At 47.1% G+C, this 26,451-nt stretch overlaps 1 protein-coding gene across 7 annotated transcripts in view; it reads left to right on the top strand.

Moving 5' to 3' along the window:
- ACO1 (aconitase 1) overlaps positions 1–26,451 on the top strand; it is a 792,824-nt gene that overhangs the window by 552,187 nt on the left and 214,186 nt on the right. For 3 of the 7 annotated variants that reach the window (XM_069625992.1, XM_069625993.1, XM_069625994.1), the window contains exon 13: positions 26,067–26,186. The exons of the other annotated variants lie outside the window; for them this stretch is intronic. In XM_069625992.1, coding sequence (XP_069482093.1) covers positions 26,067–26,186 — 120 coding nt within the window. The remainder of the gene's footprint in view (positions 1–26,066; positions 26,187–26,451) is intronic. 7 annotated transcript variants of the gene reach the window in all.

Here is a 26,451-nt window from a genome sequence, read left to right on the forward strand (position 1 = left end):
GTTCTATCACAAAAGGACCCAGTAACCAATCAGTTGCATCCCGTGGCATTTTGGTCCCGCAAATTCTCGCCTCCTGAAATCAATTACACTATTACTGATAAGGAACTTCTAGCTATCAAGTCCGCCTTTAAGGCTTGGCGGCATTATCTTCTGGGGGCCCGACACACCGTTACTGTGATTACAGATCACCGAAACCTACAATATTTGAAAACCGCAAAAGCTCAATCCTCTAGGCAACTCCGTTGGGCACTATTCTTTGCCGAGTTTGACTTCATAATTACCTATCGACCTGGTACAAAAAACGGTAAAGCTGATGCCCTTTCTCGGATGGGAGTGGAAGAACATTTGATCAATCCTAAACCTGTCCCTATCATTCCCGAACAAAGAATTCTGGGTGTAATCGCCACACAATCCATAGAGGAAGTTAAGGATAAAGCCAGGCTACTGGTAACTTCAGCAGACATACATAATTGGCATCTGCAGGGAAAGGACTTTACGGTGAAGGACAACCTATTATATTTCCAAGAACGGTTATACCTGCCCAGCACAGATTTACAGAAAAAGGTAATCTCTTGTTATCACGATTCTTTAATGGAAGGACATCCCGGTATGGCCAAAACCTCGGAAAAGATCAAGCGCTACTTCTGGTGGCCGTCTTGGAAAAAAGATATCAGAGACTTTATAATGTCCTGTGGAGTATGCGCCCAAAACAAGAGTCAAAAGGAAAAACCAGCCGGCCTCTTACGCCCTATTGACATCCCACCTCGCCCTTGGCATACGCTTTCTATGGACTTCATCAACGATCTACCTCCATGCTCCGGATACAATACGATCCTAGTAATCGTGGACCTATTCTCCAAGATGGCGCATTTCATTCTACTCAAAGGCTTACCAACAGCAGCAACTCTGGCCCAAGAATTTCTTGAAAACATCGTCCGACTGCACGGTTTTCCTTCAGTTCTAATTTCGGATCGAGGTAGTCAATTTATTTCTCATTTTTGGCGAAGTTGCTGTCGGTCAGCTCAAATTGATGAGACTTTCGACCAGCCACCACCCTCAAACCGACGGACAAACCGAGAGGACCAATCAAACTCTGGAACAGTACTTGCGCTGCATGCTACAACAAACTGAAAAAACTTGGAAAGATATCCTTTGGATAGCCAAATATGCCTACAATAACTCTGTCCACTCGGGAACTGGGAAGACCCCGTTTTTTCTTTTATACGGTAGTCACCCTCGAACCTCGGAGTTGGATCCACTCCAAGATCTTGGAACACCAGCAGTAGACCACCTGCATTCTACAATCACCCAAGCCTTTAAGGAAGCCGTTTCTCACCTTCAAAGGGCTAAAGAACAATACAAGAAAGGAGCAGACCAACATCGGAAGGAAGCCCCCCAATATCAAGTAGGGGATCAAGTCTGGTTATCCACCAAATATCTACCTCTAAAAGGACCACGCACATTCAACCTAAGATACCTTGGTCCCTATTCCATCACTACCATAGTAAATCCAGTAGCGGTCAAGTTGGACTTGCCCCCTCACATGAAGATACATCCGGTCTTCCACGTCTCTCTATTAAAACCCGTGCAACCTCAAACCCGACTAACTAAATCTCCAAAACCTATTCTCGTTGATGGAGAACTTGAGTTTGAAGTCAAAAGCATCTTGGATTCCAAGATCTCCAAATCTAAACTATTTTACCTGATTGACTGGAAAGGCTACGGTCCCCAAGAAAGATCCTGGGAACCTGCAGAATATGTCCACGCGCCTCGTCTAATCAAAAGATTTCATCGAACATTTCCTAACAAGCCAAAAACCCCGGAGAAGCCCGGTTTGGGAGGGGCCTTGAGGGGGGTGCTGTCATGATCTCTGCTTCCAAAAGATCACGACTTGCCCAACTCCCTTGGAAGCAGACCCATAACCCCGGTTCCGAGTGCCAGCCAGTCCCAATTGGGACCTTTTGGACCCTGTCCTGGCGCCAGTGGCACCAGGCTCATAAAGATGCCCAGTCCCAGCGCTGGAAGCGCCGGGCTCATAATGCTTGGGTGGACTTACCTGCAGCAGACCATGCTGCTTACTTACCTGCCAGTTGAGCCCCTGATCCTCTTCTGTTTGGGACTACTTTTCCTGTTGGGTGGGGCAGGAGCCACGCCCTAGGTTCAGAACACTGGAACTCTTCTGGAAAGCAGGAACTCTTTTCTTAGGCGAGGCTGTGGAAGGAGATACCTAAGCACTACAGGAGGCTATTTAAACCACACCCGATGGATGAATCTTGCTTTGCGTTATTCTGCATTCTCTGCAGCAGAACGCTCATCGTGTCTTCTGCTTCTGATCCTGGGCCTAAGGGAACAAAGGCTTACCATCCTGGAATCCAGTCTTCAGCAGCACCTGTAAAGACAAAGAAAGAACAGGTTAGCACTACGGTCTTCAGTGGCAGCGCATCTCTTACCTGGTCCATCAGCTGTCACCAACGCCTTGCGCAGCATTCCGGCATCTGAAAGACAAAGGCTTACCTACTCTTCGCATGCTCCAGAGGTCTTCGCACTGCATTCCGGCATCTGAAAAACAAAAGCTTACCAGCTCTTCGCACGCTCCGGAGGCCTTCGGCGCTGCATCCCGCATCTGAAAGACAAAAGAAGGTGCGTTTAAAGACATTGGGCAACTTTATTACTCACGTGCCATTACTCCTTCCCACGCCAAATCCAATGGGTATTCCAGCACCCTTCAGCGTCTCTAAAGCTCCGAACTTGTACCTGCAAGATAAAAGGGACAGTTAGTGCGCATCGTGAAGCAGGCTACAAGCGCTTACTTACGTGCTTCCAGGCGCTTCTATTCCTCACGCGGGTTCGATCCTCAACTCTCATCAGCCCGCCATCGCCGGAACCCTGCAAAACAAGAAATATCATTACAAAAGACTTTTAAGACATTTGAAGTGCCCAGAACTTACCGTTCGTGCAGTTAACGACGGACAGCAGTCCTCTGAGGTCAAGAGGCCTGCACCCTTATCCAGTGAAGAAACTGGCTACGGCACCCTGCCCCGAGGCAGATGGAGAGCTCAGCGTTTACTCACCTAAGGTGAGGGCGTTAACCTTTGGGGTTCTACAGGAGAAGAGAAAGGGAAGAGGAGAGAGGCACCCAATAACCCCAGTTCATTAATCCCATATTTTCTATCTGCAGACATCTTACTCTTCGAGTCAGACATACAGTGCACAGAGGTCCAGCCCAAAGAGCCAACCGTGTGTTACACATCACCTTTGAAGATACGGCATTCACCCAGTCAAGACCGGCGCCTCTGCGGGAATCAGGTGAGCGTTACAGAAGGCTTCAGTCGGACCCTTATGGCGTGGGCAAGAGTAGCAAGGTTGTTGGAGATGGAGATCTTGAAGTTGGCGAGGGCTGTGTAAGGGTGGGAATCAGTTGCAGGAGTAGGAGGCGGAGTGCAGGTGGAGGCAAAGGCAGCCGCAGTCACACTTTTCATGGGTCTGTTGCCTTTGAGATAGAGTGGCCGCGCTGGGTTTGCCGATGCAAGAGGAAAGCTTCAAGTGTGAGAGCAGAGTGGTCCGCCCAAGAGAATGAGGTCGTGAGAGAAATGGAGAGAGGGATGTCTGTAGAGATGAAAGCATCCCAATGGCGGCCTGCTCTGTTCGTGGAGAGGGTAAGTTAGATGGGGAGAGAAGCGCATGGGTTTCAGAAATCTCCTGAGGAGTCGGGAGAGTCCAGATGGATGTTGAGATCACCCAGTCGGAGGAGCTGAGAGGAGGAGGAGGAAAGTAGAGAGGTGGCCAGGTCAGCCCATTCTGAGAGGTAGAGGGTGGACTGTCCTGCTGACCGATAGAATGTTGCCAAAAAGATTTAGGAGAGTGAGAGCCTGCAGACTAGGCAGTCGGAGGAGTAGGCCTGAATAGGGATGATGGACACAGGTATCCATTCTGCGAAGATCAGGGCCACGCTCCCTCCTGTCCCCTTGGGCCTGGGCACAGATAGGATCTTGTATCCTTCAGGTAGGAGTGTGTCTAAGCTTGTGACAGAGCTGTCCTTGAACCATGTCTCTGTGTTGGCGAGCACATCAAGATACATGAGTTCAGGGAGGTTGCAGATGTCAACAAGTGTTTGACAGCAGAGCGAGAGTTAAGCATGGCAATATAGAGCAGCTTGGCATCTTTGAAGGTCTTCTGTAGGGGTGGGTGCTGGGGACGGTGCCCCTCCACCCCACCGACTGTGGCAGAAGAGCCAGAGGGGTAGTGGAGGTTGGCGGAGGAACCAAGGCCGACAAGGGAGCCGGGACAGTGAGGAAAGGCGAGGGAGCCTGTCCAGGGGAGAGGTAAGGTTTGAGAAGTGAGGTAGGAGCCTGTCAAAGGGAAGGTTGGGTTGAGGACCCTGAACCAGGATGGTTCCATTCCAATAGACATTAATGATGTCCCTGGAAATGGCAAAGGTCAAGGACTTCCCAGCGGGTGCCACAGTTAATGGAAGAAGAGGTAATTGGAGAGAGAAAGGTGCAAATGTGATGAGTCCACAGGTCGAGTGAGGGAATGACAGAGGATGTCTGTGAGAGTCTCTCTGGTGGAAGCCGTGACATAGGAGTCTGCAATCGGAAGACCTGGGTTGGAGCCCAGTATGTCCTTAAGTTTCTTCCGGCCAGATGTTGTGATAGGAGAGGGGTAGGAAATAGAGAAGCAGTTAAATCAACTAGATCTAACTGCTATATCAAATAGATCAACTTAAAGGTATGCTTCTATTTAGAAGTCCCCCCTCCCCCCCTCCCCTGGGCACCCTACTCTACAAAGAAATTGTTCAAAAGATATGTTCAACAGATTGTCTTCAGTCATAAGAGTCCTTAACCCCCAGGTTACCCTATGTTTCAACATAAAATACTCAAAGGTTTGGCCAACACAAGAGCTCAATCATTCTAAACTCCAAATGTCCAGCCCTAAATTAATCAAAAGCAACAAAAACTGTCCTAGGGAAGGCTTCTTGACGAGAGACGGTCTGAGGGCTGTCGGCCTCTTTCACCACCTAATTTAGGAATGCTCCCAGGTATTCAGTTCCACAGCTTTCACTGTTAAGGCCTCTCTGGCGCCTTGCAGTAGTCAATTGTAGGTTTCTCCCTGCTCACGATCTGCAGTTGGTCTCTCCTAGATTTTGGTTGTCTCATCATGTTTCCACTAGACCGTTGGTTTTCCAGGATTCACCAGGGGTGATGCATGGACCTTGGGTTACAGGGTTGATCTCTGATCATTCCTGGACCTTGGGTTTTGGAACTCTCAATAAGTCTTTCTTGTACCTTGACTTTAATGGGCATTCTGCCCCATCCCATCATTGAGGCAGCTGATTTGCTCTTACCTCCTGACACCGACTTCAGTCCTTCCTTAAGTGTCACTGATGGAAAACCTTTGGCTTTTGCTTTCCAATTCCCCTAGGACTTGAGGGACATTTGTGCCCTTCTGGTCAGCCATCCTCCAAGAGAGATGCTTCCAGGGCAAATATGGGGATGTGGATTAAAGAGAATCCTGGATATCCCTCAAGCATTCCTGCACAAGCCCCTTTCTTTGCTCCTATCTGCACCTCTTATTGTATATTACCCAATATGGTTGATCTTGGCCATCACCCAGTTACGAAAGGGCCAAAAAACTTGCTGGATTTCTTTTAAAAACATATATTTATTATTTTCAACAAACCATAAACATCAACACACGTGTTCTCCCGCAACATTCCTCCCACCTCCCTTCCCACCCCCACCGCCAGAAGAGTTTGGGTCCTCCGTGTATTCCTGTTCGGGAACTCTCGCGTGCTATATATGTCCGATATTTTAATGTTGTGTGGACACCAATGTTCCATAGTCTGATTTCAGGTATTCCAACCCTGATCCCCATTCCCTTGTGAAGGATTTGTTCTGGACCTGGAGATGGTTCGTGATCTTTTCCATGGTCATTTGGGACCACACCTTTTGCAGCCAAGTGTAAGTCAGTGGTGGGTCTCGTTTCTTCCAATTTTGGGCTATTGTTGCCCATGCTGCAATGACCAGGCCCATAAAGCTCCTCCATTAAGCTTTGTGAAGTTTCTTGGTATACGGGTCTTTGAATCCGCACAACCACACCCTCGCCCCCATTTAGCCGGCCTCCAGGTATATATTTGTCATTTCCGTTTGCACTTCCTTCCAGAAGCTCTTCACTCCCTCAGATGTGCCTCCAGGTTCCTACAACCTGGCACCCCCTCCAACAATGGGTTGACGCATCCGGGTACATTGGCCCAAGCCTCTCTGGGGTATAGTGCCATTGGGTAATTATTTTCAACCACATTTCTCTGGTTTGGACAGCCCTGGTGAGTTTGGGGATGTCTGCCCACAGTTCCTCCCATTGCTGTCTGGTGATTTCCTCCCCTAGTGTGGCTTCCCATCTTCTCATGTACGTCCATTTCATTTCCTCTTCTGGTGTGCAGATGAAGCTATACAGCGTAGACACCAGCTTTTTGTCACCTGGGTTGGTTATAAAATATGTCTCAAATGGTGTGAGGTCCCTTGTGGCCGCCTGGAAAACCTCTGGTGTACACAGCCAGTGCTTTAACTGTTCGTATTTATATCTGGCTGCTTCTGTTAACTTCCACATATATTTACATTCCACAAAAGTTCGTATTTCTTTGTCTTGGATCAGTTCCCTGATTTTCCTACATCCTGCTACTTCCCACTTCCCACTTCTCAAAGCCGCTGGGCTCTTGTCCTTGTGGGAACTGTGGATTCCTGCAGATGGGCGTGAAAGGAGCCAGTGGGGTGGTCATGATTCCCTTTCTGGTTTGGACATCCCAGGCGTTTAGTGTAGTTCTCATGACTTCGCTTACTCGAAGGTTCAGGTGTCTGTGTTGTTTATTCTTCCACAGTAGGTCCTCTAGGGGGGTCCTAGCGACTGCCCTATCTTGCGTTACCCAGATTGTCTGTTGGTTCTCCCCCAACCATTCCTTCAGGACCCATAGTTGGGCAGCCTGATAATATTTCTTAAAATGGGGAAGGGACATTCCACTGGCCTTTATCGGTGCCGTAAGAGCAGCTCTGGCAACCCTCAGGGTTTCTTGTTCCACACAAATTGTGATATGGTTTTGGATAGAGCTTTGAAAAAGGGGTCGGGGACTGAGACTGGGAGAGCGTGGAAAGAGAGTACCCTGGGGAGTATGATCATTTTAACAGATTGGATTCTTCCCCACCAAGAGATCTTAAGCGGGCACCATCTTTCTAGATCCTTCGTGACTCTAGCCAATAGGGGGGTGTAATTACTCTTTTACATCTTGTCCACCCTGTGTGTGAGTGTCACCCCCAGATATTTGATGCCCTCCTCGGCTATTTTTAGACTGAGCTGGCCCACCACTGCCGGCTAGGAGCATAATCTCCGATTTTTTTTCCTATTGATCTTCAGGCCTGAGAACCCCCCCAAATTCCTCGAGTGTTTCTATGGTTCTTAGTAAAGAGTTCCCGGGGTCCTCAAAGGCAAGCAGCATGTCGTCCGCGTATGCTATGACTTTGTTGCCTGCCCGCCATCTCTATTCCTCTTAACTCCACGAGTTCCCTTATCTTGATTAGAAGGGGTTCCAAAAATATGGCGTATAGCAGAGGTGAGAGGGGACAGCCCTGCTTCTTACCCCTTGAGTTCCGCACCCTGTCAGTGACTTCTCCGTTTATGGCTATTCTTACCTCCGGGGAGTTGTAATTAGCTCTTATCATATTTATAAACTGATCCCCGAACCCCATGTGCTTCAGTGTTTTGAAAAGGATAGACGCGGTCAAATGCCTTTTCGGCATCAAAGGAGAGTAATATTGCCGGTGTTTGGGTAATGCCTATTTTTCTATCAGATGGGTTACTCTTCTTAAGTTGTCATGTGTTTGCCTACCGGGGATGAAGCCTGTTTGATCTGTTTATCAGGGTTGTGAGGAGAGGCGATAATCTGGCCGCCAGCACCTTCGTGTACATTTTTGCGTCTAGATTTATTAGGGCTATCGGGCGATATGAGGCCGGGAGAGTCTGGTCTTTACCCGTTTTGTGGAACACGAGGACTTTTGCTTCATTCATGGAAGGAGTTACGTTACCACTGTTTTTAAATGTATTGAGAAGCCTAGTCAGGACAGGGTCTAATGTATCGGCATATTTTTTGTAAAACTGGGCTGTGAAGCCGTCCTGGCCAGGTGCCTTTGATGTTGGGAGGCTCTTTATTGCCTTACTAACCTCCTTCTGTAATCTTAGATTCCAGGGCCTGCTTGTCCTCATCTGCTGTAGTTGGTATGGGGATGGATTGTAGAAACCTGTCTTGAAGCACTTCGACGGGGAGCTCTGTTGCATACAACTCTTGATAATAAGCTTTGAAAGCTTCCCCTATCTCCTTTGTGGTCGTATGTGGCTTTCCTTGTGCGTCTTTGATGTTCAGTATCGTCATTGTTTTCTGCTTTTCCCTGAGTTGTCTCAATAGGAATTTGTCTGCCTTGTTGGCCCTGATGTAGTACCGTTTTTTCAAGTAGAGGAGCGATTTCTCTGCTTTTTTGTTGCGGAGCATCTCTAATTGTCCCTGTACATGTTTCATTGCTTTCTTGAGGCTCCTTGTGTGATGTATTGTGAGCTCCCCTTGAATTTCTGCCAGTTTCTTCTTGAGTGTTCTTTCCTATTCCTGGTGTTTGTCTTTGGTGGCCTTTAGCGCTATTATATGTCCCCTAGTTACTGCCTTAAAGGCCTCCCATACAGATCCCAGTGGGACTTCACCATTGTCATTTAACTCAAAGAATTCCTTAATTTTGTTCCTTAGTTCCTCGCCCAGTACTTGGTCCGTTAAAATGTCGGGCGGCATTCTCCATCTCCAGAGGCCTCTCCCCCTTCCGGAGGTCTGAATATCTAACCATAGTGGAGACTGATCTGATAGAGCTATTGATCCCTTTTCAACCCCCATGATCTTTCCAACCAATCCCACTCGCACCCAAAAATAGTTGATCCTCGACAGTGTTATGCACGATGATGATGCATCGGGTTATGCACGAGTAGTACGTGAATCCGCCGTCTTGTCCTTTCAGTTCTCTCCAGGCATCCCGCAATGCCATTTGTGCCATCCTTTGTTTAAGTTGTTTGGATGGGGACCCATACCCCTGCGTTCCCCCCGCACTCCTGTCCAGATTGGGTTGCCATGCCAAGTTCAGATCTCCGCCCAGTATTATTTCCCCTTTTGCAAATTCCTCAAGTTTCCCCAGGGTGTGTCTAAGGAATCCATCTTGTCCCGTATTCGGGGAGTAGATTGCTACTAGGGTGAACCTGCGACCATCTTTTGATACATTAACAAAAGCGAACCTCCCTTCCTTATCCACTCGAGTATCTGAGATGTTTGCCACCAGACCCACTTTTGCTGCAATCAGCACTCCTGCTCTTTTTTCTCATGCGTTCGCCTGTGCCCAGATCGTATAGCCTCTGAGTTGTACTTTCTTTCTGTCTGCAGACTTTATATGTGCCTCTTGGAGGAGGAGAATGTCCGCCTTTTCCCTTCTCACCAAAGCCTCCATTTTTCTCCTTTTCACCGGTGAGTTCAGCCCCCTTACGTTTTGTGAATAGATTCTGATCATCCCCATCCCGTCTGATCTACTGCTTCTGCTCTCGTTCCTGCCTGTTGCGACCTCTTCCCTCTTCCGGAGATTCCCCCACCCATTCCCCCCCTAAATGTCCAACCCCCCCCCCACTATAAACCAAATTTTAACTTCTATCCTGAGGAGGGCCAGGGCCCCTATGGATGCTTGGGCGTTCCGCCCCTCGCTCCCTGCCCTCTCATGACTCTGGATTAACTGTGCAGGGAGTCCTAAACCCAGCGCCATCGTCTAACCACCACGGTGTTGTTCCCGGCTCCCCACCGGGCCACTGAATACATGGTGTTCCGAGGTTAACTAATTCTTCTTCCTCCTTATTGTCCTTCTGACGAATGAGCCATCATATCTTGCTGCGTTTCATTAAAGGACCCCTGAGGGATTACACCGCTTTCCCCCGTCCAGTTGATTTCTTCTTTTGTCGCACCTCTTCCCAGCCTCTTGGTCTCTTGTGCTGAACCCATTTCGTCCTGTCGGGTCTCGTATCTGTTTCATCTATTTGCACGTCGATTATTTGGAGGCCACCTTCACAGGTGGTCACTCTCCTCTGCTTGCCCTCCCACTCAAATAGTAAACCAAAGGGGAAAGTCCATTTATATCTGATTTCTTTCTTCACCAATTCCCTCACCAACGGGCCCATTTCTCTTCTTTTTAGGAGTGTTGCCGATGCCAATTCCTGGTACAGTTGGATTTCGACTACATTCATCATTATGTGATCAAGCAGCTGCGCTTTCCTAAGTATCCGTTCCTTTTGTGGGTAGCAGGGGCGTTGCTAAGGGGGGGCTAAGGGGGCTATAGCCCCTGATCTTTTCGCTGTAGCCCCAGATAGAATCTCAGAAGCTACAGCCAAAAGACTAGCTAGCCCCCAATCCTGACAGTTCCGACATCATTTTAGCCCCGGGTCTTTTCTAGACCTAGCAGCTCCCCTGGTGGGTAGGATGTAAGTGCCGCTAGAACGTCCCTTGGTCTCTCCCCTGGGGCATCTGTTCTTTTCAGCCCCACCCTGTGGATTCTGTCAATCCCTAAATCCGCTGAATCTTGAGCCTCAATTGTCTCTGAATACCTCTTGCATCGAAACCTTGAGATCTTTATCCGACACCGTTTCAGGCACAAACTTGATGCGGATGTTGGATCTGCGAGAATGGTTCTCCAGATCCTCACACTGAATTTCTAGGTTATGGGTGAGTCCAACCAGATGTTCTTGTGTTTCACTGCTTTGTTTCGCCTCCTCTTCTATGTTTTGTAGTATTCTCTCGACGGTGTCTGTCCTCTCCTCCAATTTGGCCACATCTGTTTTCAACTCTTGCAGCACCTGCTTCAGCTCGTTTCTCATCGTGGCAAATTGCTCCTGGACTGTGGACATGAACCTGTCTTGTAGCTCTGCGAACCAGGACCGCATATCGTCCTTTGAGAGCGGTAGAGCGCTTTGGTTTGGGGCGTTTGTGTCCGTCGTGAGCTCTTCGCCTGCCCTTTCTTTTGTTTTCGCCCCTGTATTCGAGGCCCACATCTGGAGCAGACTTGTGTCCTGTTTGTGGGATTGCGGCGTGGGCTGTGAGGCGCCCCCCCTTCCCCTTTTCCCGTGACATTTTCTTTGCTTAAGAGGGTCTGGTGCCCCCCCGCTCTTGTGTCCTCCCCTGTTGTGGGGATTGCCCGAAGTTATGCAGGTGTTTCCGGATACCTCCCGTGGAGCCGCGGCCCCCCCTATGCCTTGTTTCTTTTATATCGTGGAAGGCAGATGGTGGTGGGGCAGGGCTCCACTAATCAGTGGCGTGCCTCTCATGTGTTCTCCTGTCCCGGGCCACGAATACCAGGGAGACTGAGGGGGGCAATGCTGCAGTCGCTCTCACCTCTGGTTCTGCTGTCCTCTTCCTCTGGTGTCCTCCGCGCCCGTTCGCCAGGGGAGCGGTGGTGCCTCCTCCTCCTCCTCTCCCGCGTCTCCCCAGATCCACCGGGGCCCGGCGTGCCTTGTTGCTGCCGGTCTTGCTGCTTCTTCCCGCTTGTGTTGCCGGCCTATCTGTGGGGGGGGGGCCACACATTCCACTCGGCCGGTGCTCCGGAGCTCCCGCCGCCGCTCTGTTTCCAACGCGACACCTTGGTGGCACGCGTGTTCCCCTGCTCACCAGAGCGGCTTTAACTTACTTGTCCCCCCCCCGTGGCGGCGGGGGACGGAGCTCCCTTCCTACTTGCATTGCCGGCCTGTCTGTGTGGGGGGGCTCACACTTCCCACTCGGCCGGTGCTCCGGAGCTCCCGCCGCCGCTCTGTTTCCCTCTCTGCACCTCCGGTGGCACGAGTGTTCCCCTGTGCACCGGAGCTGCTTTCACTTATCCCCCTGTGGCGAAGGTGGAAGGAGCTCCTCCCTGATTTCTGGGCCCTCGATCTTGCAGCCGCTCTCCGGGTTGTCTCCCTCGCTGGGCCGAACTGGCCTTCCTCGGAGGGGGAGGGGCGGCGCCACTCTCGGCGGGCTGGCTCCCCGGGTGGGTGCTGCTGGGTCGATCTCTGCTCGCTACCGGGTCTCCACACCTTCGGGGGTTGCTGGTGTGGTTCCGGAGCTCGAACGATCAGAACTGCGCTGTTAATGTGCTTCTTTGTTATGGGCCCGGCGGGAGCGCGATCTAAACGCGACCTCCACCGCCGGCGGCCACCTTGAATACAAACTTGCTGGATTTCTAAACATACTACGAAGTCTATTTTAACATCTGCAGGAAGGAAAACGGCGTCCTGTAGGACAAAATGGCCACAACCTGTGCAGCCACCATTTTAAGATGCACTGCCGCCAACCAGAACTTTCCCAGGAGACTGGAAGATGCAGGTTCAGTAGCCCCCACCTTTAATGGCCACTATTGTCCCAGAGGGCCATAAACGCTAAAAAGATGCGTCCCCAGTTAGATCTAGGTGGAATTTACTAGGAAATTAATTCCAGGTACCGCAAAGAACAAGCAAAGAATGAAGAACTGTCCTCTTTAAGTTTCTAATCCAGTCTCCTACACCCTTTTGGCATGTGTCCCTTCCTATACCTCAAAGCTGATCTCCACTTACAAGGCAAAAAGAGTCCTAACCAACGCCTTACCTTGGTCAACTCAAATAGTCTAGGAGAATTTTCCAGGACTCGGGCCGGTTAAGAAAACCCACTACTACTTTGCTGTTTTAACCCCTCCCATGTCTCCATACGGAGTCCATCCCACAGGAACAGGACTGGAGCCTCCTATGCAGCACAAAAAAATAACACCTTGTAATGGATTCCTTCCTACACGTATTCCTCATCTATGATAATCCTTTCCACAGTGCCCACTGCTCCATAAACATTTCTGCCTCTAGGGAGCGCTTTCCCTCACATAGCACCTAAACTCTGGAATGCCCTCCCGAACGCGCTCAGAGCAAAAGCTTCCATGCTCGCTTTTTCGCAAATCCCTCAGAACCACCCTATTCATATAACCCTTATTACATCCCATTGCTCTAGCCCTTCTCGCCCTGAGAATCCATAAATTGCACTGTATATGCTATCTTCTATGTACCATGTAACCCCAAGTTGAACCGTAAATGCAAATATCAATATAACTACTAAGCCTTCCTTTGTAACCAGCAATGTATATATGTAACAGCGCCACGATGCCCTTGGGCTGATGTGCGCTTTAAAAAAATGCAAGTAAATGAGTAAATAAATAAGTCTTCGCCTGACGTCACTAATCACCCTGCGCCAGACAGGATGTTGGGTAGTAAAAATTGAGATGTCATACCCTATTCCTTTTTTCACCATGCAATCTTTTTGCTTCAGGAACACACGCTTTGAGTTTTTCTAATGTTCTTTTAATATTCTTCGCCATTCCCAACCCAACTAATGCTTCTGGGATTCAAGCCAGATTACGGCCAGCAAATTTCAGTGTTGGATCTGCACAGGATTTTTCTCTTCTGCTTCAGCGAGGGCCACGACACCCTAGACTGCAGGTCGTGCTAGTCCTTGCACTCGAAGACCCACCAGGAAAGGGTGGCAAACATTTTAACCCACGTCCAGACCACTAAGTCTGTACCCGCACTGTCATGTTCAACTTTGCGTGGAATGTCACTCCAAGGAGAAGTTGCTCGCATGAAAGGAAATTGAGAAAGATGAGAAGAAAAAGCACTGCAGGAGGTCCCGCACACCAGGTGGAATTTTTTTGCACCAGCATTCCTCTTCATCCAAGATAGAATTCCCAGAGAAGGCTGCTTGGGTACCTTTTCTGACCCAATCCTTCACCCCGGAGGAATGGAAAATCTTTAGCCTCAAGATGCTAGACCTCTTTGCCAAGGCGCTGTCGACTTCAACCTCTGGTCCAATGGCAGTGGTTTTAGCCCTAAGCGGTGACTGGTTCCACTGTGACTTCTGGTACTGGCAGGTGACCGCAGGACTTGCTGTGTGCATCTTGCTCCTGCCAGGTCCCAGCTACACCTGAGGTTGCCACCTGGGATCATCCTCATCAGCGGTGCTACTGCTTGGACCTCTCTTGCTTTCCTCCCTGCGTACGCGACTCTGCTGGTGCTGCTTCCCTCTACCTAGTATGGTCACGTGATGGATCACATATTCTTTCCTGTCCCTCTTAATCCATCTCTTCAGGGTGTGTCTGCCCTGGGCGTCCAGATCGAAGGGGGACCCATGTAAGCACAGAATCTTTGTTTGCTTGCCCCTGCTCACGCCTGATCATGCGCATCAGTACCTTTCGTTACCTTCTTACTTTACTCCCTTTTATTCTCTCCTATTTTCATGCTTGCTCATATTGAGTCTAGGGTCTCCCATTGCTCCTGTACTCTGCTCTCATCTACCGGCACTCCCAGCCTTTCCAATCTTTGCTTCTGTTTCTTCTGACTGCCTCCCTTCTATTGATCTTGATCTCCTTAACGCCTGTTCTGCTTGTAATAAGACACATTGCGTTTTTGCTTTCTTTCTGCGATTCAATCTTAATGTCCTCTGTTTTACTGAGTTATGAATTACTGCTGACTATCTCTATGCCTGCCTTTTTTCACACAACTTCTAATCCCTTCTCCCATACCCCCGCTCCTGTGGGTGTGGTGGTAGCATTGGGATTCTCTTACATTTATCCTGGACTCTTATTCCTCCCTTCTGGTCTTCCTACCTTTACTACTTTTGAATATAATTTCTCATTTTCAAATCCTTTTCATGTCTCCTTCCTTACTATCGACTGCCCTTCTATTGGTTTTACTGACTAACTTGACTCTCTCATTTCTCCTTCTTCCCTTCCATTCGCCTTTCTTCTTGGTGACTTTAACCTTCCCCTTCTTACCGCCTCGATCCACTCCCCTCTTCTGACACTGATTGACTCCGATCATTTAAACCTTGCTCCCTTCTCTGGGCACTATCTATGCTCATCCCCTTTACTCCTCGGATCACCTTTTACTCTCCCTTTCTCTCTTCCCTCTCTGCCGTCACGCCTCCACCCCGCTCTCAACCCCTACTTTCACTCCCAAATACTCTGTTCTTTTAACCCTACTTCATTTCTTTCTTCACTTTACTCTTCCACTTACGCAGGTTTCCTCTTTCTTCTCGTTCTCTCCCGAGAAGAGAGCACACACATGGTGAAGACTTTTTTTCTTCGATTTTACATGCAGTATTTTTTGGGGGCATGCCTTCTTACTTGCACACACTCGGTCTAGTCACATTCTTATGTATTAATTTGGGGATATCTCTGACTATACAAACGAGATGGAGGCTAGGTCAGCACAGCACAGAAGGGCCAGCCAGCAACATATAGTGCTGTATTCACACATGCAAGCATCGTAGGAAGCTGCAGGAGCAGCGTTCCTCCACAGCACCTAAGGTAAGGCATGAGGAACTTTTGATAAGCTTATTTCTGGGAAAAAAAAGGAACTTAAACACCTGCAGGAGCTTGGACATAAAAATCTGTCATCTCAAGAAGACAAACTATGGTTGCTAATCCAGTCTCAATGTGTGCTTGTTTTGGCATCCTGGGTCTAGGCAGAACTATTTTTGTATCTCAACACTCTTGTAGAGTGGAGATGGCTTTAGACACCTGAGGAAAGCCAGTCTACTTGAATAGCACTCTATATTCCTGATAGGCTAATGCCAATACTGCCATTGCAGAGTGAAACTGTATCATACCAAAATACTGAGTCTCCCCCGCATATATTTGAGTGAAAGGGGGGGGGGGAGCTACATTTTCGTATTTGATATATTCTTTTTCTGTGACCATGTAGAACCGAGTGAAACATGCTATTATGTAAGGAGATTGTGGACTTCACACGTGATCTTCCAGCAGACTGCAAAGAACTGCTCCTGACTGGGCTGTCTGAATCGCACATCAAGTGAACTACAACCTGTATGTTGGGATGCAATGCCGGCTATCTTGACACATCTTCCTGAGGCATTTGCCTGGGGTTGGACGTTCTTGGTTGAGGAGTACTGTGCTTATTCAAGAGGTGCAGAAAAAAGGAAGGGCATTTGCTTTGATTTTAACATTTGTAATCATTCCAGGGGTGACTTTTTTCTTCCGAAAAGACAAATAACCTTTTGCAAAATCTAAGTCGCTGAAACAAAGCAGTCTGAGGCCCCTTTTGTCCACCACCTAAAAATGACATTGATCCTCCAGGGTGTTCAAGGGTTTTCCAGAACTTACATTGGGGAGGAGTTCTGAGAAGCCAAGTTAGGGGTGCAACCAGACTTGCACTTTAGTCTTAAACCAATCTCTTAAAAGTAGAGTGACTGAGTAGTCCACCTTACCCGGGAAGATGTAGGCTTGATGTGAAGTGCAGTTTATCAGAGCAAAGTCTGTGAAGTAACATTGGTTCACACAGATGAACACAAACCTATACTATTTATTAAGCACACGATTGCTTAAAGTTCAACACACTATTAGGTAAATAAAATCACTATTAAGCATATATACCTCTAGAGTGTAACACTAAATTGGGTACCCTATCACTTTAGTAGTTAGCACAGCTAGATCTAGGCATATATGCCGTAAGATGCATGAAATGTGGGGAGAAAATGTTAGAAGTTATGTCACAGGCATTTATTTCAGTTACAGGCAGGTGGCCTTATCGAGCAGGTTTTTGAAGAAAGTTGCTGTATAAAGTTTGTACTCTACATATGAAGAGGGTAGGACTACTAGTCCCTGGCACTAGATGAGACAGAGCGCACGCTTGACACTGGACTGTTCCACTTCTGGCTCTGTAATGTCAATACTTTAAAAGTTGGGATTTTACACCATATAGAGTTTAATGGGGATTGAGGTGCTTGGATGTCTCGACCCTCACTCTTGCTTGCAAAACCACAGGACCTGGAATCCATGGGGATGACCAGGACTACCATAGACACAATTGTTCAAGGCTCACAGGCTGTGGGTATGAAGCTTCCCCCACAGTTAGGCCCTGGTTGAGACCCCTGGTTTGGGTGAAGTCTTCTTGATTTTGGTTCCAGGAGCACAGGAGGACCTCCCAGGAGCCGACCAGAGCAGACGTGTGGCACAGGATAGGGCCAGTAAGCCCTCGGAAGCAATGTGGGAAGACTGTGTTCCAGCAGGCCCTTCGTCATGGTGAGAGCTGGCAGCAAAATGTTGCCAAGGTCTTAGCAGGCCAGTGAGACTGTCTGCTAGGTTTTCAGCATTGGGATTGGAAGGTGCCCAGCAACATTGCAGTACAATGTCACTCAGTTGCAGGCCAATGTCAGACCTGGTAGCATCTCTGACCTTGGTTATACAGTGGCTGCAGAGCAGGGCATCAGACAGGTTGGGCCAACCAGTCCGGTGGAGGAAGGCACTCGGTTCATGTCTTCCCTGCCGACTTGAAGCAGAGATCAGATATGCAGTGGTTGGCTTGCCCCAATGCTGGCTCTGCAGCAGTCCTTTAGCTTCGGAAGCTCAGAACATGTGGTTGCCCATTTCAAATTGCTTCAGGTACTCTCCCTGTAACCAGAATCTGGGCAGAGGCACCCAGACCCACCAGTGGAAGAGACCTGTAACATTCAAACAGGTAGGGGCTGTCCAATCATGGACAGCCTGTAACCTCCTATTGTGCCCAGAAACAGGACGTACCCTGGCTGTAGTGTGTATTTGGGCTACAGCCTTAAGATTCAGTTTCCACACACAACTGACCAGGAGTTCTTGGCAGGACTATTGGGAAAGTGCATGCTCACATATGGCAATTTCTCAGCTGGAGGGGAAGAAAAATGGCCAGCAACAAGGATGGCATACAGGACAGGGCTTGTACCAAGAAGAGCAGCCATTTTGAGAACCATGTACTCAAAAGGGCATTATCAAGATAAAAATGAAGTAACTGGGAAGTTACTTGGAGAAAAGAAGCACCCCACTGATGGTGGATTGTCCTACAGTGTAAAAACAAAGCTGAAAAATAATCGCCAGATTTCCTGCACTGTTTGCCTTAGGCAAATTAACAAGGGGGCGGGGGTCCTGGGAGTCCCTCTGCCAGACATTAGTCCTGGTTACGAGAGACTTACCCAGAGTCTTTAGCTCACTATCTTTCACAGAGAAGAAATATCCCAAACATATCAGTCTTTGTCGTGCCCTGGGGCAGTCCAGCACCGAAATGCTAGGCAATTCTCCTCTGAACAAGAGTACCAACAGCAACCCCAGACACGTGTTTCTGTCTGGTTGGACCTCATCAGTAGGGTGGAGCTGTGCCTCTCTAAGAATAGTGAGCAAGGGGTGCACGTCTGGATTCCCCTAGTAATTTAGGACTGCAACTTTTGGGGTAGGACCAATCCTGATTTACGTATGGTTTTTCCCCTTCTGTAATGGCTTGGCAGGCTGAAAAACGATGGTCTGGAGGTTTCCCAGAGCTGTGCCTGTGGTTATGATCAATTCAAAACCTTCCAGCCGTCACCTTTTTGTTTTGCTGTTTGCCATAGCGACAGACCAGTGCATACCAAAGAAAATCAGTGATGTATGTGGGTGAGGCGAAAGGACCTCACTCAACCAAATATAAGTTGCGATGCAGACAGAAAACACATACTGAAGGACTTCATTGGAGTTAAGTTGCAAAATGAAAAACGTTCCTAGCATTTTTTCTTTCTCTTATGGTGGAGAATGGGGCTCCTCTTAAAAAGCACCCATTGGGAAGAAACAGGGCAACATTTGTTTTCACCTCAACGTCTACCATGGATAAAGAGTAGTGTTGACCTCTTGCAAGCCCAGCTGCCTATGTTGACATCGGGGTCCTTGTTAGTCTGTTTGGTGGCAAGTGACAGTCACAGGTGACTCCTAGACACTGTGATCAAGAGTGGCTACAAACCCCCTCTTCATTTTCCTCTTCATTTTCTGAAGGTCAAACAAGAGATATGCAGACCAGTTAGCGTTAGTGCAGATTTGATCGGTACTATCGCTAGAGCCATTGTCAATCAATCTCCAATATGCTTAAATAGACTTCCCTGCCTGGTCTCCACATCACAGATTCCTTCCTTTTGACACAAAGAAATGATTGTCCTAGTTCCTTCTATTCAGTCTCGGCTTTGCTCCCAAGGTATGCATCAAGGTCACAACTGCTTTGACTGCTTTCTTCAGACAAGGGACACACATCTATCAGATGACTGGCTTCTTTTTGCAGCGGGCAAAGAGCTTGCTTTTGATTCATTACAGAATACTCTCAATTGGGTTTTTGCAGTGGAGTGGACGAATGGATGGAAAAAGTCCACCATTTCTCCATTAGCTGACTAAGTATATAGGGTTCATCTGTAATAAAACCATAGGAAGTCATGGATTTAGGAATTTTTTAGGACTTTTTTTAGTCTGTGCAGGGATTTACAGCTCTTCTCTTCCAGTGATCCTTTTCCAGAGGATCTTGGACCTTATGGTGTCCTGCATTCTTGTTACCTTACTTGAGTCTGAAAATGTGAGACACAAGCTGCATTTGGTGAGCCAATAATCGGATCTGTGGAAAACCAGCACTGTTCGTGACCAGGTCTCAATACACCAGCATGTGAACATGATTTTAAGTGGTGTCTACACAAAGGGTTTAACCCCTTGAAAGCATCTTGTCTCAAACTAGAATTCTGTGGTTAATTGGTAATTCTATTGCAGGAGGGATTAAAAGGAAGTCTACCAGAAAAGGAATAAATGCACACTCTTTAAGGACTGGTAAATGGAACCTTACAAGTCTCTGAGCCATTGGTAAGGCCTTATGGTAATGGTACCAAGTGCACCTGAGACGATCACCTAGTACACACGTTTTCTACCTTTTTGTCTTTTAATAGCTCAGCTCTATGTAGCTGCTTCTATGGGAATTTGCACAGGTTGTGAGCCCCGGTTCAACGTCCTCTAGTTAGCTTAAACTAAGGCAACTGTGTCTTTACTGGGGAGCCTTGAAGTGCTGTAACGCGCACCACTGCCTTCCTTTTGAGTCGAGAGGCTTTACAGTCTTGTACACTGGCTCAATGGTGTGAAGCCGGGATGTTGTCCATTTGTCTCAAGACATGCAAGTTGGCTCTTCAGGGCTCTGTCGCAACAGTTCTTTATGAAGTGTATAGGGTCGGATGGTTAAATGAGGTGAAGGAGGCACAACAATGGCTTGCTGTTCGGCAGTTCGACAATTGGCTTGATGGTGTAAAAATGGCTCAATTATTTTGGTTCTGCTGTGCATATAGCAAAACAAAAGGGGTTATGACTGGAATGTTTTAGAGTAAGTCTTAACCTCTAGCATTGCTCTGGCCAACCCTCCAGACCATCGCCCTTCGCCTACAAAACCATTACAGAAGAGTAAAGACTGTATGCAAATCAGGCTTTGTCCTACCCCAAAAGGGGCAGTCTATCCCAAACTGCATGGTCGCATCCCTTCTGTACGGGACCACAATCCTCCCCATACATTCTTTGGGCTCGTTGGGCCTCATCTCTGAGGAGTTGCTTGGGTCTCTAGGCCCAGCAGGCACAGGACCCATGTCTGGGCATACCAGTCCCACTCAGGGTGACTATAGCAAAACGAAAGGGGTAATGGCTGAAGGTTTAGAAGGAATCTTAACCTCTGGCATTGCTCTGGGGATGCTTGTGGTCTTGCGCAGAAGGGATGTGCCCAAGCAGTTTGGGCTGAAGGTTTAGAAGGAATCTTAGCCTCTGGCATTGCTCTGGGGATGCTTCTGGTCTTGCGCAGAAGGGATGTGCCCAAGCAGTTTGGGCTGGACTGCCCCTTTTGGGGTGGGACCAAGCTTAATTTGCATATGGTCTTTCCCCTTTTATATTGGCTTGGCAGGCAAAGAACTATGGTCTGCAGGGTTGCCCAGAGCAATGCCAGAGTTTAGTATTAATTCTAAACGTTCCAGCCATCACTTTCGTTTTGATAGTCACTCAGCTGTGCAGAACCCAGAATTAGCACATCTGGAATGCTGAGCTTTCTTTTCGGAGTACTACATAAACTTAATCAATTCTGCTTCTCCTCTTACAAGCTGAAGTTGTTTGGATGCTGTATCAGTTAGCAGAGTGTGACTCCTTCCCCACCATTTATGTATTAATTCTGGAAGGTATTTGACGGCTTCAGGGATCCCAATGTGGAACATCTCCTTTATGGAGTGCATGCCCTCTTTTGCAGCAATTGTCATGTTCTTTGTGGAGTCACTGGGTGGCATGCTGGGATTTTTAAATTTGTGGAAGTGGTCATCACTAGCTGTGAGCTCCTGTGCTGCTTTAATTTTTTCAACACAGTTAATCACCTGACCCTTCTTTCTGCTCTTTCCTGCCTTGGTTTCCCCGATTCGGTTCTAGAATGGTTTAGCTCTCACCTTTCCACTTAGACTTATTCTGTTTCCTGTTCAGGTAATACCTCGTCTCCCTCTCTATTGCTCTATAGTGTCGCCAAGGCTCAGTTCTGGGCCCTCTCTAATGTCCCATCTACACGGTTCCTCTTGAATCCCTTATTGAGTCCTTCAATTTCTCTTGTCACTTCTAAGACGATCCCCCAGACAGAACTATTTCTCATTTTTCTTACTCCCCCTCACCCACTCCGATGTTTCTTTTAACCTCCAGGGGATTCAATCCTGGCTATCCTTCCGATACCTCTCCCTGAATCCTTCTAAAACAGAAATACTCCACTGCGCTCACCTGTCTCTCCCTCCCCTAATACCAGTGCCCTCTATTTTCTTCCCTCCATCCTGTATCCCACTGTCACCTGTGACCTATAACTTGGGTGTTCTTTTCTTTGATTCCGGAATTACTTTCTCTCAACACATTTCTTCTACTGCTTACCTGTTCTTTTCACCTCTTTAACTTGCACAGGATCCACCATTTTCTTTCCGTTCACACTCGTACGATTATCACTTTCTCTTCCATCTTCTCACATTTAGATTACTGTTTTGCTTTGTTGGTTTTCCTTCTTCACATCTTACCCCACCTCTATTCTATTTTCTACGTAGCCATTAGTCTTCTCTTTCTGCGTCTCCTCAATCCTCTCTTAAGAACTTGCTTCTCTCAATCTTTCCCCTTCCCTTTGTCTCCCAACTACATATCCACACTCTGTGTCGTCTGAAGAGAGCAATTAACGGATCAGAACACTTCATTGTGTTCAGCAAAGTACTCTGTAATACTGTGTTTTAAGAGGTTTTCCATTATGGGGTTCCAAAGTAACCTGTTGCTCATTTTTCAAAGAATATTTATAAACGTAACCCCTAAGGAGTGTGAAAGAGGGCATTACTAGAGCATGTTCTAAGAATTAAATCTTGGCCATATCAGCATTCCTGATGTATATAAAAAAAATATGGAAAAGAGAAGCCTATCCATAATGAACCAGTGTTGCATTGCTCCAAGCATCAATTAAGTCAGGTTCAACAATTTTCAGAAGTAAATTGTGACATGTTGCAATTCTTGCAGTTTTAATAAGTTAAGTTTTGTTCAAAGGTGGATTAATAATTGCATTATAATTGCATCCAATTAAATCTCCATTTTGGAATTTAGCCACCCTGGGGAACTACTTCTTGCTTAAACTACATCAGATTTTGTTATTGATAAGAATGGCCACAACCCACTTTCTTTCGTAGGGGAGTGCAAATCTCCTTTATATACTATTAAGATCTCAAGAAGTCTTTATCTTTACATTTTAAATAAGTTGCTTGCAGGAGACCAGAATTTACATTCAAGTCTTCGTTAGGCCAGTCTTCCGCTTACTTGGAAGTTTAGGCCCTGAACATTCAGTTGAACGACTTTAAGGACGGCATATTAAGAAAAGATTAATCCTACTTAATGAATATAAAGTGCCTCTTCCACGTGGATCCCTAAGGATAGATCAATATACTGGATTCCCTACAAAACCCGTGCCCAATTTTAAGAGTGACAGAGAAATTAACCTTATTCCTCCACAGAACTGGCATAAAAGGACAACTATGAAATTACTCCACTATCCTCTCAAAACATGTTTATATGCCCTCGGAATTCAGTTAATTAACTTAGTCTATTGTGACTTTCTAAACAATAATTATGCTTTGGGACTAGAAGCCTAGGTACAAGAAAATTTCAATATCTGAAAATAAGAAAAACAAACATTAATAAAATAAAGCTACATCCCCCAGTGGGATGCTGGAACAATCGAAGACTAAAAGGATCCAGTAGTTATGCAAACACAATTGCAAGTATAATTTTCATCATGGGGAGAGTAATTTAGAGACTAAAGATGAGCTGGTTTTGAATCCATGCTCCTAACCCTTCACTCGCAGAATCTGCACTTTCCCCCTCCCCAATCTGGTTGCACCACCATTTAAATGGGTAGCTGCTTTGGCATGATCTTGCGCTCTCAATTCACCTTCCAAAATGGGATTTGGCTGCTTTTTTAGCTGGTGGAACCTGATGTTGCTGTCCTTGTGAAATTAAAGAAAACTATAACGCGGATGGATGCCTCATCTCTAAGCAATGTAGTTCTCTAGCTAAGCTGTGACCTTTATTTCTACTATCCATTTTCTATTTATTGGTTTACGACCATTCTTGAAAAAGGTGAATGTAAGGTATTCCTTAATGGGATTCTCGAAGGTTTCCAGGATTTAGTCGCAAGTAATAAGTTCCTTTTTTCATAAGAAATGCTCTTGTGTGAGCAGCCAAAGTATGGTTCTTTTTTCCTGTTGAAAATCTGAGAAAATCCTGGAGAGAAATTTTCATGGTGTACAACCGCTTAGTGCTCTGCCACCTCCTCCCCAAAAGAGATAAAGATAAGATGGCAGTTTGCAATCTGTTACCACAAAACGTATACCACAGATTCATTTATTACAGCTTGAATTCTTTTTTAAATGTTCGAACTTCTTTGCAAAGGGTTGTTGCTGGGATTCCAAGCTGAGCCCTCTGTGCTACTTCCAAATGGTCGGAGGGACGTTTGTTTTCTCCATCCTTTATATAGTTTGGTGTACATTCTCTGCCAAATCGCCCTTGGTCGTGGCTGAACCTTCATTTTATGATTGCCAGGCATTCGTTTTTTTGCGTAGGGTGATTTCTTTTAAAGGGATTTTGAGTTAGACACGTATCCTTGTAAGTGGATTTTGCATCTTTCCCCTTTGAACATCCCATTCCTATTGCAGAAGCCAAAGCATGGTGGTGGCTCTTGAACACTGTTGGAGAGACTGTTACATATATTTTAGCATCACATGGAGTTGCGCAAACTTTGGACCGCTTTGCACGGGTAAGAAAACAGAGGTGTGAAGTTCAAATATATTTGTATGCCCTGCAAAAGAGGTGTATGCAAAGTGGCACCAGTTAATCTAGATGATCTTATCTTTTCTGGTCCTGGGAGGATAAGTTGCTTACTTTCTTATAGGCACATACTTGTGCAGGGTGGAACATTGGCAGCATTGGATTCGAGACCTTCCAGTGGGGCAGAGGAGTGCTTCAACCTTTATCTCATGGTGTACTATGTGGGAGGAAAACGGAAAAGTGCCAGTGCCTCTAGAAAACAATTGTTGCAGGGCTCACCTGTTTCTCTGTATCAAGGATGTACAGGGATCAAAAGAAACCTGCTCCAACAATTTTATGTGCCAGTTGTAGAGGGATGACGCTGCAGGCAAAGCTTCCCTCCACATAGCTGCACAGCAGGGGCCCAGGCCACACGATGCACCTATGACAGGTGCTGCAAAAGAAGTCTTGCTTGACCGCAACTGAATTCCCTGCGTGGGCCCTGCCTCACTGTGGTCCGAATTGTCTCAGCCCCGAGCAGAGCAGCTAAGGCCCCGGGTAGTTGCCTGCGGAGGACAGCAAACCCTCCGCAGACAAGGTAGAGGCCCGCTGATTGCAGATATGAACTTCTTGTTCAAGAGACATAGAGCGGAAAAGACTGGTGCAGCAAATGTAAGCAACACAGGCTGCTTGCTGAGTGTGCCCCCACTCTGCCGGCCAAAAACTCTTATCTGGATATCTGCATTGGATGGGTGTCATGCACTCTGCGCCTTTCCCAGGGTGGGGTCACTGTGCCTTTAGGTCTTCATCTCGCTAATATCACCACCAGGGGTGGGGAGGACCCGATTCCCAAGGCTAGGGAACATATGGTATGCCTAGAGCTCTGTGTAAATGTTTGCAATGATTCCCGACTAGCCACATCCCCTGCTCTCAAGTAACGTTGGGAGTATGCTGAGACTTCCGGGTCTCGCATTATCTTTTTGCATCATATAGTTGTTCACTAGGACTGAGCAACATAAGGAGCAGTAGCACAATGGATAGTCAAAAGTTCTGGATGCTATAAGGTCATGGAGATTCCACCTGCACCTCGGGTGGGTATGCATGCTCACCTGGTCAAAGCGAAGGATGCATCAGTGACTTTGCAGAAGCCAACTCTTGGATGGAATTTGCAAGGCTACTTCGTGCACTATGGCCCATGCCTTCTCTACAAACCACTGTTTGCCTCAATTCGGTGAGGCTTACCTTGGGGACATTCTGCCATTGTGTTGCTGGGTTATTTGCAGTCTCCCAAATGGAGGGGAGGTTCGACGAAAGTGAAAGTTAGTCTCCATAATGACTACTGTACTTTTAGTCCATAGTCCCCTTTCCTCAGTCATGCCCTCTCACCCCTCTAATAAAAGGCCATTGTTATCACGCTTCTAAAAGAATTGACATTTGAGCGATGAGCATGTTCGAGGGATGTTCCCTTGTTGCATACATCCATGTGCCCTGCATACTTTGTTGAATACATGAATGCTGCTGTGCAAAATTCTCTGGTCCTGTCCATCCGGTTTGGGACAGTGTCCCAGAAGTATAGAGGATAGTGTACTCTGGACTAGTAGATTAGTCACTATGGTGTATTATGTAGACGATATGGCCCATGGAAATGAAGACCATACATGTGAAACTACTCTTGGGCGACTGTTGGTCTTGCCTTCTATACTGCAGTTTGTTGAACTGCCTTGACTTTGGTTATTACTTTGTTTTTACTGTTAACGTCTGCTGTGGACTTGCTTTTTGAGAGAAACTGTAAAAAACGAGATCTGCCCAGTGGGATATTAAAGGCCTCCTTGCAGGCACCCCGGGTAATGTGTTTTCCTTCTGTCTTTTCAATGTCAGATTTTCCCAGAAGAGCGACACTCCCCATCATACTCTGCACGATAGTACCAGCCAGCCCATTGAGATCAATGAGCCAGCCAGCAAACTGTGTCGTCAGGCCTCTACCGGCAGGCAGCCAGGGTAATGGGATTTCTTCTCTATTTTGAATGGCAGTGAAGCGAGAGAAGAACTAGATTGCCCATAATTCATTTACCATTTCAACAACTCCCTGGTTAGGTTAGGGCATCCTTCACTTTTTATGTACTGGCATTGTTTTGTTCTTATTTTTTTTCACTGTATTCCCGTAATGTGGCAATGTGTTTTCTTTATTTGGCTATATTGGAACCTTTAGTTTTATGAAAACTGAACTGTGTTTTGTATAGATATTATTTTTACGATTCTTCCT

The sequence above is a fragment of the Ambystoma mexicanum genome, chromosome 6p (assembly GCF_040938575.1).
Source record: "Ambystoma mexicanum isolate Mex_15411 chromosome 6p, UKY_AmexF1_1, whole genome shotgun sequence".
Classification (NCBI taxonomy): domain Eukaryota; kingdom Metazoa; phylum Chordata; class Amphibia; order Caudata; family Ambystomatidae; genus Ambystoma; species Ambystoma mexicanum.